This window comes from Talpa occidentalis, unplaced genomic scaffold (assembly GCF_014898055.3).
Source record: "Talpa occidentalis isolate TD23 unplaced genomic scaffold, MPIMG_talOcc4v2.1 talOcc4.6, whole genome shotgun sequence".
NCBI classification, from domain to species: domain Eukaryota; kingdom Metazoa; phylum Chordata; class Mammalia; order Eulipotyphla; family Talpidae; genus Talpa; species Talpa occidentalis.
The window spans coordinates 35,430,641-35,443,308 of NW_023604972.1; the positions used below are offsets into that span (position 1 = coordinate 35,430,641).

Consider the following 12,668-nt stretch of genomic DNA (forward strand, 5'->3'; position numbering starts at 1 on the left):
AGGCTTTCAGAATTGGGGGAGTATTAAATGTAGCTGAAATTAAGTGATTAATAATTTACTTTTGGGTCATGAATCAACTTCATGGGATGCTAAGGATCATTTGCAACCCCAGAATCACTAGCAGTAACAATGCACTTTTTAAAACTCAAGAACTCTCTAAGGTTGGCTGCCCAACCTAATTAAACTTCAATCTTCTGATACCAAATTTATTTCTTCTTTGTACTGAATTTCCTCAGATCTTCTTGACAGGAAAATGTCACTTTGCCTGACAGCTGATAGACAGGTTATGTAGCACCATAATTGGAGAGAAAAGGATAGCTTAAAGCTACTGGATTTAATGGCTATGTGTATGGCTTTTTCTTTCTTTCTTTTCCTTTTTTTTTTTAAGGTATCTATGACAGACACAAAAGGCCTTAGCAAATAGGCCTAGTGCCATTTTTTCCCTGCTTCCTCCAGGGGTAATTATCTTACTCCATCAATAGTGCTGTCAGAAATTGGGCACATAATTCAGCATTTAAATGAACAAGCAATGTAATATTTCCTGTCTCCCAGTGGAATGCTTTGCAGTTCACATTCTTCTCTGTCACTCGCTCACTCTTGATGTATGTCCCATACCCAGTCCTTGAATGCCTTCTCTCCCTTGTGTTTCATTGCAGATGTTGGCTTCGACTTGACACCTACTTCATTTGGAGTTTTATAGGACCAGCGACCTTGATAATTATGGTAAGAACTCCTAATTAACTATGTGTTTCCCAGGTCAAGAAATAAAGCTTTCACCATCCCTATCCTGACTCTCTTTAATTTACATAGATTAATTTTGGGAAAGTATATACTTGTTTGACCCTACATAACTCAGGCAATTAGCCAGTCATTATAGTCTACTTTTATATTGTAAAATACTTGATCAAAACTGTTGGGAGGAGAAAACATGTCTTTGCCAGAGTTTATGCAGTGTATGTCTCCTCAGCAGCCTGATCCAACATAATCCATTTAGTTTTTTGGTTTTGAACAGTGAAGGCTTTTAAGTTTGACAGTAGTACATTTCCTTTTCCATTCAGATAATTTAAATTATTAATGGAATCAATAATTGGAAAATCGGCAAAATACCTTACTACCCTTCAGTTACTTTTTATATCAATCTTGAAAACTATAAAATTTAAAAAAAAATTCACTTGAGAATGGCACAAATAAGGATTCTGGAATTGTACTTCTTGATTCATTTTTTGTTGCATAATATCTTGATTTCAAATATGAACTAGTTGTCCTCATTTAGATATAGTTGTTGAAATCATTTACATATTTATCATTTTAAAACACAGAATTTCTGTTATTTTAAGTAAAATGGCACCTTGATTTTGAATAAAATATAGGTCTATAATTCATTTGCTGTGTAGGTCAAGTATACTTTATAATTCAGAAATTTTAGAAAGGCAATTTTCACATGTATTGCATGTTAATAATATCCTTAGTGGGAAATAAGCAGTTACCCTAAATCAAGCATATCAGTCAATATTCACAATGGGGACTAGGCAGGACTCTGAAACCAGTCATTATTAATTCATCAAAAATAGGAAAAGCCCGTAGCAAATAGGATAAAGACATGAATAATCTTATCTCTATTTGAATCAAGTTTTTAGGTCAAATAGGTTCAGTTGTGATTATCCTCTTTGGCAACCAAAAGAATTTCTTTTAACTTTCAGCTTTGTAGACATTTTGAATTTGATAAAGGATATCCCTGTATTAGAGTGAGAACTTCAGTGGGGCTGAATTTCATAGTCTCACCAATCCCAAATTCTGAAATATATAAACAAGTCAGGTGATAGAGGACAATTAAGTATGTAGTTCTCTATACAGTTTATATATGTGTGATATATATGAAATTTACTGTTGTTTTATTTTAAATCATACACTCTCTGGATCCATTAATATAATGATATCATTTGTAGTTCCTTCAACTTTCATCTTTGTTTAAACATTAGAATTCAACCAACATTTATAATCCTTTTGCTCCTACCTATTCAAAAATATGTTTATTTTAGTATTTGTGTTCTTGCAATATAACATATGAAAATGTATCTTCAAATGATGAATTGGGGCCATGTATTACAAGTAAAGATTGTAACCTACCTGGAGTAATTATTGTTTTATTTTAAATATTTGCTTGGTTTGAGTAGTTTGAAATTTCCACAGCATTATTCCAATGACTTCTGATTTTGTTTGTGATTGTATTTGGCATAATAGTGCTTTGTAACACATTGGTATCCCAAGTCCCCAAACTGGCTTCTTGTCTTTACTAAAATATCAAGAAATCACTTATGATTTAATTCCTTTAAAATGCATTTAGAGCTGATTTTCTACAACAACTGGTCTATTATAGAGAATGGACTTACTTGTTTTCAAACCCAGTTATGCTATATAACCGCACCTTTTACATTACAGCTTAATGTTATCTTCCTTGGGATTGCTTTATATAAAATGTTTCATCATACCGCCATTTTGAAACCTGAATCTGGCTGTCTTGACAACATCAAGTAAGTACCTTTTTTCTTTTCTTTTGACTGCTTTACTTTGGTACTCCAGGATATCCTAATTTTTAATATGGTAAATATCAGTGTGCTGTTTTTGCTGAGTAAGAATATTTTATTGACCAGTGAGGTGATTTAATCTGCCTGAAAATTAGTTTCTTCAAAGAAAACTTTTCCCCTAAACTCTGATTTACAACATCATATTTTTTAAGTATATGCATTTACATACTGGGCCCAGAAAGCAAATACAAATTTTCTGGTGTACAGGCACACTAGTATTACTTAGAGTAAGCACCACACCTATTGCTGATATTCCACCTCTCCAGAGCAATGGGGACAAAACCAAATGAGGTACCTATAATTATTCAAAGGGGGATTTTACACTCCAAGAGAGGAAGCCTAAAATTATTTTAATCTGGAGGTTTTTACAGAAGCTATAATAAAGCTGCCCTCCTCGTCTCCGGAGAGAGGAAGAGAAGCTTCAGCTTCCTAATACAAAATCCTATGATGTTTAAATCTGACTCCAGGCTTAACCCCTTTGAAATGTTAATATTTACCCCTTTGGAGGTAAATCAATCCAGACATCTCTCACTATCTAGTCAGTCATCTTTTAACTTCTAGAGTTATCTTTTAACCAAAATTCCACTTTTTTTTGTTGTTGTTCAGGAAACCCTAGCCATGCAGAGATAGGAAAATACCCACATTCCATTCTACACTAGTAGTGTTAGTGTACACTAGTATATATACTATAGTATATAGAGAGAGTTATAGATATATACATTCACACACACGCGCACCCACACACACAAGCTAATTTACATATTCTGAAAAGAAATTTATCTTGTAACTTTTAGAGGCTGTAACATTTAAGAAAAATAGTAAAGATATATTTTAGTTATATACATTGTATATTAAGTTGCATTTGCATATAACTAGACTATGCTGTGTGTTAACTGGCTAAATGTTATTTAAACAAATGTATTTTCAAAAGTTTCATGAGGTCACCTGTGACTTTCATGTACAATTGACATTCTTGTTTAACTGCTCTGATAGCCTCTGTCACCCATTTTCCATCACTCTACATTTAGAGTCTAATATAGCTCCTTGCCCATAGTAGGCATATTTACAGGATAAATTAGCACAGGAATATTTACAGGATAAATTAGCACATTAAAGGCTTCAATGACAAAAGCAGATTGACATTTTTTGGTTAATTTTGTTGAAGGTATTATCTATCTACATTAACTGAAAAGAATAGCTAAAGAATTAGAAATTATATAACAATATTGCAAACTAGGAATTATCTATACAAGCAGTGTCTTTTATAGCTTTTGATATTACCTGGTTGAGATAACAGTCATTACACTGTTGAATTATGTACACTTAGACTGCCTTTGTAAAGTGTAGTATTAGTTGCTTGGACTGTTCCTGGTAAAATTGGATTTGTATAAATTATATAGGCACATAAAATATATATTTTATATCACACTTTTATTCACTTTAGTATATTACATCCTTATTTCTATTCTGTAGATGAAACAAAATGCAAATAACATTTTGCTTATCATTTATGCTGTATTTTCAACAAAAATTAAATAATAATTTTATTCTTATGTAGTAACTTTTACCAGATTGAAAGGAAGACAGATCTTGTATTTAGTAGCGTCACATAAGATCAATGTGTTCTCTCATTATTCCTGTGTATTTATTTAGATATGTGGGTTGACATTTTTTTAGTGTTACTGTTTAGAAAAACAAACGTATGATAATTACATTAAATGGCATTGATAATGTCAAGCTTTATATTAGACAGCAAAGGAAAGCCTTAAATAAAAATATATTGATTTGATTTCTCTCTACACTGTTTTATAGTTTATAGTCTTTGGAAAATTTATTTAACCTTGCTGAGCCCTCCTGTCCTCTTTTAAATGGGTGTAATAATGATACATTCTCTATCTATCATCAAATGAACAGAGGAATATAAATAGCTGTTGACATGCATTTTTAAAAAGTCAAAAAGGCTTATTTCACTGAGGGGGTGAGGGAAAGCAAATACTGTTTAAAAATGGACAATGATGTAAAAAAAATTAAAAAAAAAAAAAGGCACAGAGAGATAATGGATAGAGTGCGTAGTTGTCAGAACAGGTATGGATGATGGTTTTAAGATAGAAGAAACATGAATATGGATAGACTAATGGAAAGAACCTGGTATAGAGAGCTTAGAATGAGAGGAAATAGAAAGATTGTAACCGGAGGAAAAATAGGGAATATGATCCAGAGCAATGTAAAACAATTTACTCTAGTAGACTTCATGAGAGTTACTTCCACCAAGAAGTCAAGAAAGAGGATGCTTTCCACTGAGAACGGGTGAAATAAATAAGAATATATGCACTATAGATGTTGTTAGGACCAACGTAAGACAGAAAATTGAGAGATTTCTTACTACTTTCTCATCTGTGAAGTGGGAAATCTGCAGAATATGCAGACATCTTTAAAAGAGTGAATAAGAAAGAAATCTCAAGATACTATTTCTTACAACTTTCTTCAATTTGAAGTATATTTTTAATGTATTTTTTAAAGATTTATTTATTTATGCATACAAGAACTGGGGTGTAGGTCATGGGGGGTGAGTGGATTATCCAGAGACTGAACAGGCAGATGAACTCAAATACACTGCTGAGGGGAGCAGCGGGTGAGTCAGGAGTGGTCTGCTGTGCCATGTGGGTAGCTCCCTGGCCTGGGATCTAACTCATGTTGTAGTGTCTGGTGATAATAGCACTGTTTCTTTGACCCTGTGCCACCAGGGAGGTGCCTGAAGGATTTTTTTTTAATTAAATATATTTACTATTTAAGAAGTACTTGTAAAGAAATCAATAGGACATCATTTAAGGATTTAAGGAAGTAATTATTTTGAACAGCGTTAAACAAAACTCAGGGTTATATTTTTGGTTTTAAGCAAAAATTAAAAAAAAAAACCTGTATAATGTGTGTTTTTAAATGAATAGGTGACATGCGAGGATTTTTTTTTTGGGGGGGTGACCCTTGCTGGCGGCCTCAAAGCCCAGCACTCAACCACTAAGCCACCACTGGAGGCCCTAGGTGACATGCAAGGATTTCTTATAAAGGCATAAGCATAATTTATGTCAAAGTACATGGAATGGGTCAAAAAAGATAGTTTTCTTTTTCCTTCATAAAGTGGAGAACAAAATATGTCATCTTGCTTAGTTTAGTGAGAAAAAAACCTCACCATATAAGGGCTATGGGAAGTCGGTGTTTTCTAAACTATTCATTTGCTCATATATCAAATATGTATTTCTTTCACACATACATAGCTCCTTTATATAAATTGTGTTTTCTTCTCCCATATTCATACCTTTTCCTTTAAAGCTACCATCATCTTCTGCAACACTAATGCAGTGGTCTACTGATTCCTTTCCCCATGCTTCAGTGATCCTTTGAAAAGTTCTAATTCAATCTTGCTACTCTCAGGTAAAACTCTCCAATGGCTTCCTGTTACTCCTATACCAAAGTCCAGACTTCCTGTTCAGGCACATGAAGCTTTCCTGACCTAGTTGCATCTTTTTTCAGCCTCTGACCATAGTAGATACGCTCTGTTTTGCCTCAGCTCTTATCTCTGCTATTTGTCTACCATAAAACTATGCTTAGCTGACTCCGGTTATCCTGATTAGCTTAATTATTATTTCTAAAATGATTTAATTATGTTTTAATTCCAAATTTACTTCATGGTCATCATAATAAACACATTTTGATGTTAGCATAGAACATTCATTTTGCTGGCTTATTACTGCATTAATGATATAGTCTGGAAAAATTGTAATAGAGTAAATTGCTACAGGTAACATGCTTATAGAGGAAATGAGTTATGCCAATTCTCAAATTTAACTAAAAAGTAATTTAAACAGTATTTTTCTGCTTCTTGTTTGCTTACTTGTTCTTGGTCTCTTTTTTGTCAAAATAATGAATCGTCAGAGAAGTCATGACATGTTTTTCTATGTTCTTAAAGCAAACATGAGTCATGAATTTTCTGACAACCCAGTAAATTAGGAGGTAGAAAGTAAGTCTAATTGTTGAATTTTCTGATTGAGCCTCTGACAAGTTAATATTGGAGCTTACATTAATAATAGCAAACATTTAACCTATTTTTAAAATATGTATGTAAATATGAACAATATCATGGCTGAATTGTTACCAGCACATATTAATTTATAATATTGCTGAAGTACTGACATGCAAAGCTTTTATCTTGAGGAGCATTTAGTGCACTCTTCACGTTTACATTCAAAATCAAAATTGATCATTTCCATAGTTATCAACCACCTCTATTGTTGGGAAATGCATAATAATATTACAAGTTCTTTGAAGAACAAAGTGGGATAGGATATCGATGTTTATGTGGAGGGAAGTGGGGATCTTTCTGTCTTTTTTCTAATCTTCCCTCTCCCCTTTCCCAAGGACAGACTTCTGCATTCAGGTTTCTGATTTTGGCCTGTCACGTTTTACAGTTTCTCGTCACTTCCTTTATCTTAGGTTTTACATGAGCAGTTGGTCTGCAAACACTTTGTTACAGATAAAAAGAGCATCTTCCACTTTTCTCTATTTTTCCCTGAGCTTTAATTGTTAAAGGACAGCAGTGGTAGAGGGAATTGATAACTTTTGTGTCTGACCTACCTGGGTTTGAATTTCTTTTCAACCATCTAATTGTCCTTGGCAAGTTACATCATGGCCCTCAGTCTCAGTATCACCTCTAATTTTGGAAAAACTGTGTCTACTTTGCATAGTTATGAGATAATTAAATAATATGTATAAAACATACAACTCAAAATGTAGTACCTGTTCAGGATAATTTGATTATTTTTCACCCCTCTCTTTGGAAAATATCCTTCTGCCTTTGATTATCTGCTGTTTTCATGGTATAATTTGCTCAACATATTACACAAATCCCATTAGAATTTGACTTTGTATTTTTTGTTGTAGTGTCACTAAGAAATTGTATGATTATGATGCAATCCCATTGAAGCCAAACTTATCCTATTATGAAAGAATTGACTCCAGGAGTGGAATACTCACTTGATTATTAAATAGCAAGCTCTGTAGTTAACTCTGAAAATAAAAAGTGTCCTCAGTGAGCTTGGACACCTGCTGTATATAAAGAAATATATAAAGAAATCAAAGAAGGCTTCTGAATAGCTTCAGGGGTGAATAGAAAAATGTTTTACCTTGCCAGTATCCATAAAACTTACTCCATTTCTTAAGAAGGTAACTTTTACTTTGATGACTATTTCTAGATATTGGAGAAATAGTTAATTCAAAATTACATTCTGGTTGATTAATATTACTTTAGTACTTTATGAAGTTAAGGTTGGGGTTCTAAAAAACTTGAAGGCAGAAAAGTAAATTGATACAATCTTAAAAAGAACAAAAATATCACAAAAGTATTTTTAATGCTTTAATTTTTCTCCTTTATATTATTATATATTATATATTATATATATATATATATAGAGAGAGAGAGAGAGAGAGAGAGAGTCTGCTTTTCAAAATGCTATCATCTTTATACTGTCGTCAGAGCAATATCTTAAAAAGAGTTTGAACTTTTATGAGAACAGTAAATCTATTTCTGAGTTATATTTAATAAAGATATTCTTCCACTTCAGTGTTTTCTGGGTGAGTTTGGAGAAAAAAAATATTTTTAGTACTTTCTCTCTCCTGAAAATATTAGCTAGTGATATAAAAATATTGAAATACTGGATTTCTGTAAAGGAATTTCAATAAAATCCATTCATATAGACATAAGAAATAGTTTATATCTCCTGTCAATTGATTTCATTCATAGGTTTCCTTTCCACAACCAAAATGACTAAATGCAAATGAAAATTTCACAGATTTTAATTTTTTTAATATTAGAGATAACATAATTTAAAATGGTCACCAATCTCAAAAAATAATTAATTAGATCAGCAAACTATACTAAATATTGTTTTTATCAAATATACTCCCAAAGCCTATACATGCCAAAAGCATGTTAGTATTAAAAAAAAAAAAAACTAAATAATTCAGAATAAAAAATGACTTATCGGGCCTTCCCGGTGGCGCAGCGGTTGAGCGCTGGCTTGCGAAGCTGCCCGCAGCCTCTGCAGTGCCAGTTCGATCCCCGGCTGCTCCCCGGCCACCAGAGGAGGGTCGCACATGGCGCGCAGACCTCTCCTGCCGCCCGCTGCTCCCCTCAGCAGTGTACTTCGGTCCTTCTGCCTGCTCTGCTCCCCGCTCTGGCTCTGGTGAGTTCTCTCACCCTCCCACGCTTCTGACTGTACCCAGTGCTTGTATAAACAAAACAAACAAACAAATAAACAAATAAAACATGCCTCTATAAAAAAAAAGTATTAAAAAAAAGTATTAAAAATGACTTATTAATTGCAATAAAGTAATTTTAAAGAAATTTCTGATGGTGGTATCATCTGGATGTTATCTCATTTTCCCCATTCTTCATTTCTTTGGCCTGTGGTTAAATATCACTGGAGATATGCCATAATATTGCCATAGTGATCCAGGTGTATTTGAAGAATAATATAATTCAAACAAAACTGTTTGGGAGCTTGTGTATAGTTATGATCCCACCACATTTGCTTCAAACAGTTAAGACTTTCCTTAAGTTAATTCTTTGCTACTTAAACTTAATTTCAGATATAGAAGCATTTAGTAGTCATTTCTTGGGAAAACTAATTTCAGCCACTGATTTTCACAAAGCTGTGATTTCTGCAATTGTTGTCAACAATCTCATTCATTGTATGATGCATTTTAGACTATAGTTTTAAGTTTTCTGAAATCTGAAAGAGTTGGTGTCCTCTTTAGACTTTTAAGATGAATTCATATCCTAATATGAATTTACTGGGAACTAGGTGTTTTGTGCATCACTGTATTTGATGTACTTCACACACTGGGTGTTGACATTTGAGAAAATCAGTTTGAAGGATGACTGTCACAGGCACTGGGAATCATGTATTTTTCTTTAATATCAAATGTTTCTCACTCTTCCTCAAAATTTTTAGGTTTATATCAACTTTAGGGGAGTCAATTGCAATCTAAGGATGAGAAAGCCTGAAAAACTACCTGAAGGAAAAGTATATCTTGCTTGTAATATAATAAAAACATAACAATTTGTAGCTCCTTTGTTCTTTGTGCAAGATTGGGACTCAGATTTCCTTTGCATCCTACATTCTTTGGAAAAGTTTGGCAATCAGAATTTTTTTTTAATAAACGAACATTTCTGAAGTAACTGTATACATAACAACATAATTAGTATGAACTAACAATTCAAAAGTATTTACCCAAAAATAGTTAAGCATAATTTTAATGACTGGAAGAAATCAGAGGATTATTGCTATTAATTAACATTTATACTTCATATTATTCACATATTTTTATTTAGATTTAACTGGGTGAACTTTGATTTGATTTTTATCTTGTAATTATTCACTAATGCGTTTGATAAATGAGAAGTACTAAAATTGTAGATAGGTTTTAATAATAGAACTTACAGAATTTTGCTAATTTATTTTACATAGACAATAAAAGAAAGGAGTAAATTATGAATCCAATATTTTTGGCTTGAGGTATTGAAAGTGACTTGTTGTTATTGAAATGTGGAAAATTGAAGAAGAAAAACATTTGGGAGTAGATTAGGAGATTTTGGGGGAAGAACATGATTACTTTGAAATATTTACTAGATATCTTGTATGTGTTGAGTAGGCAGTCAGAGTAGTAAAAGCTAGAGACTTTAAATTTGAAGTCATTACCATATGGAATATTTTAATTTTGCATAAGCATTTACATTTTATTTATCTTTGGTACTGATTTCATTTTCATATCTATTTCTTTCTAAAATGGCAAATGATCTTGATGTTTTTCTTTATTCAGTATTATTTCCTTTAGCAGTTTTGTTTCAAAAATAGGAAAGGAGAAAAAAAGAGGATTCTCTTCTTGAACCTTTCCTCATGGGCTTCAGCCCTGTAGTTAGAGTAGAAGGTATTTCTTAGAAGCTATCATCACATGTCTGTGGCATATGACCACCTCTGGTTGCAAGAGACTCTGATTAAGTGTGGGACTGGCAAAGAATACTGACTCAGACCTCTGTGGGTGGGAACAGACCAATCTTATCATATGCAAAGCTCAGGGCAAGAGAAAAATTGATAAACAGAACATATTCTAACTTCCTATTATAATAGACACACCTTCAAAAACACCTGAAAGATCAGGATTGAATTTAGAATCCTTCAATATCTTGTGACACCTAATATTACCAGCCCTAACCCAAGAGAGTACCTCTTTTTTTTTTTTAAAGATTTATTATTTATTTTTATTTTATACAAGAACCAGGGTACAGGCCAGATATGTGGGAGGGTGAGAGGCTTCACCAGAGACAGAGAGGGGAACAGAGCAGGCAGACTGATGAAATACACTGCTGAGGGGAGCAGCGGGCGAGACGGGAGAGGTCTGTCGTGTCATGTGGCACCCTTGCCAGTGGCCGGGGATTGAACCAGCACTGCAGAGGCTGCAGGCAGCTTCGCAGCCCAGCGCTCAACCACTGCGCCACCAGGGGAGGTCTGAGAGTGCCTCTTTGCCCTCTAAACAAAGTTCATCCAAGAAAACTATGTATAATTGAACCAGGCAATAACTTTATTAGGCACAAGGGAACCCATGCTAGAAAGGAGAATTTATCCTGGCTCTGTGGAGGGAGTTAGTAGGAAATACTTAAAAGGTAAGTACAGGTAGTGGGGTGGAAGAGGGCAGTGTGATCGCTTATTTTGAGTTGGGCTATGCCTGGATTGATGGGTTACATTCCAGCTGAAAATGTGGGAGCTAGGTCTTTTCTCTCCAGGAAATTGTTAGATAATCATTAGTCAGCATCTACTGCCTTTTTTATAGCATACTGTCTCAAGATCATTGTGGTAGATGAAATTGTTTGGACAGAATGTTGGGACAAAGCCCTCCAGTCCATGATTCTAGTCCACCTGTTCAAACATGACAGAGCGCAACTCTTATCTTACTAGCTCACAATTTCTTGTACCAAGGCTGTCTCACCAGCTCACTACCAGTTTTCCTTGTCTTCCTACTCACAGTTCCATCCTATACCATGTGAGACCTCAAACACAAGCATGCAAACATTACATCCCACACAGCCAGGTTTTGTCTGTCCCTCTCACAAACAACTGAACCCTCACCACTGCTGGAATGTAGGAGTGTGTACACTAGCTATGATCATGGGAGAATGGATCAGGGCAGACTTTTATTTTAAACATGAGATCGGGCAAAATAAATGGATTTAATGTAGAGACTTAAAATTAAAGAAAAAGAAAAAAAAGGGACTAAAACCCTGGTCATTCTATCCTTTGGAGATGTTGCAAATGTAAAATCAGTAAAGTGGATTTAGAAATAACATCCCCTCAGAAAGGAAGAAAACGAGAGCTCTTAGAAGATGCAGAGATCAGGTATTTCAATTCAGATGACTATTGCACTTAGGAACATGGAGTTCCGTAGGAATTTGACAAAAAATGTTTGTCACAATGGTTGAAAACTTACTAGAAAGGGCTGTAAGGAGAATAAAAAGAGATGAGTTAAACAACACATGGAAAAACAACTTTTTTCCAGATCTTTATCTATAAATAAGAGTGGAAAATTTATTAACTGAAGGGAAGTAATGGATCAAGTGAGTTATTTCATTTATTTGTTTTGCTTTGTGGTTATCTTTTAGGCATGTGAGACTATAGCTTCTTCCTTTTACTCTGGTAAAAATGTATACTTAGTTGATGCTGGAAAGAGAGAGGGAAATCATGTGATATTTATATACCACAAGACAAGGATTGATGGGATTATAACATGGACAGAATTGAAGAAGATTATGCTATGTGAATTAAGCCAGACGGAGAAAAACGAATAAGAGATGATTTCACTCATATGTGGATATGGAGAAACAAAAGGAAGGAACTTACAAAAATCAAACCAGAACAAAGTCTAGAAGTGACTGCAGAATTGAGACTACTGGAGGGTGTGGGTAGAAACTAGGGATAAGTGAAGAGGGCTACAGTGGTACACAATGAATCACATATAGTGATGATAACCAGTGTC

The 12,668-nt window shown here is 33.9% G+C and overlaps 1 protein-coding gene across 21 annotated transcripts in view; it reads left to right on the forward strand.

Moving 5' to 3' along the window:
• The window catches only part of ADGRL3 (adhesion G protein-coupled receptor L3), a 766,591-nt gene that overhangs the window by 670,080 nt on the left and 83,843 nt on the right, over nt 1-12,668 (forward strand). For all 21 annotated transcript variants that reach the window (XM_054688025.1, XM_054688026.1, XM_054688014.1 and 18 more), the window contains 2 exons: nt 657-723; nt 2,440-2,531. In XM_054688025.1, coding sequence (XP_054544000.1) covers nt 657-723; nt 2,440-2,531 — 159 coding nt within the window. The remainder of the gene's footprint in view (nt 1-656; nt 724-2,439; nt 2,532-12,668) is intronic.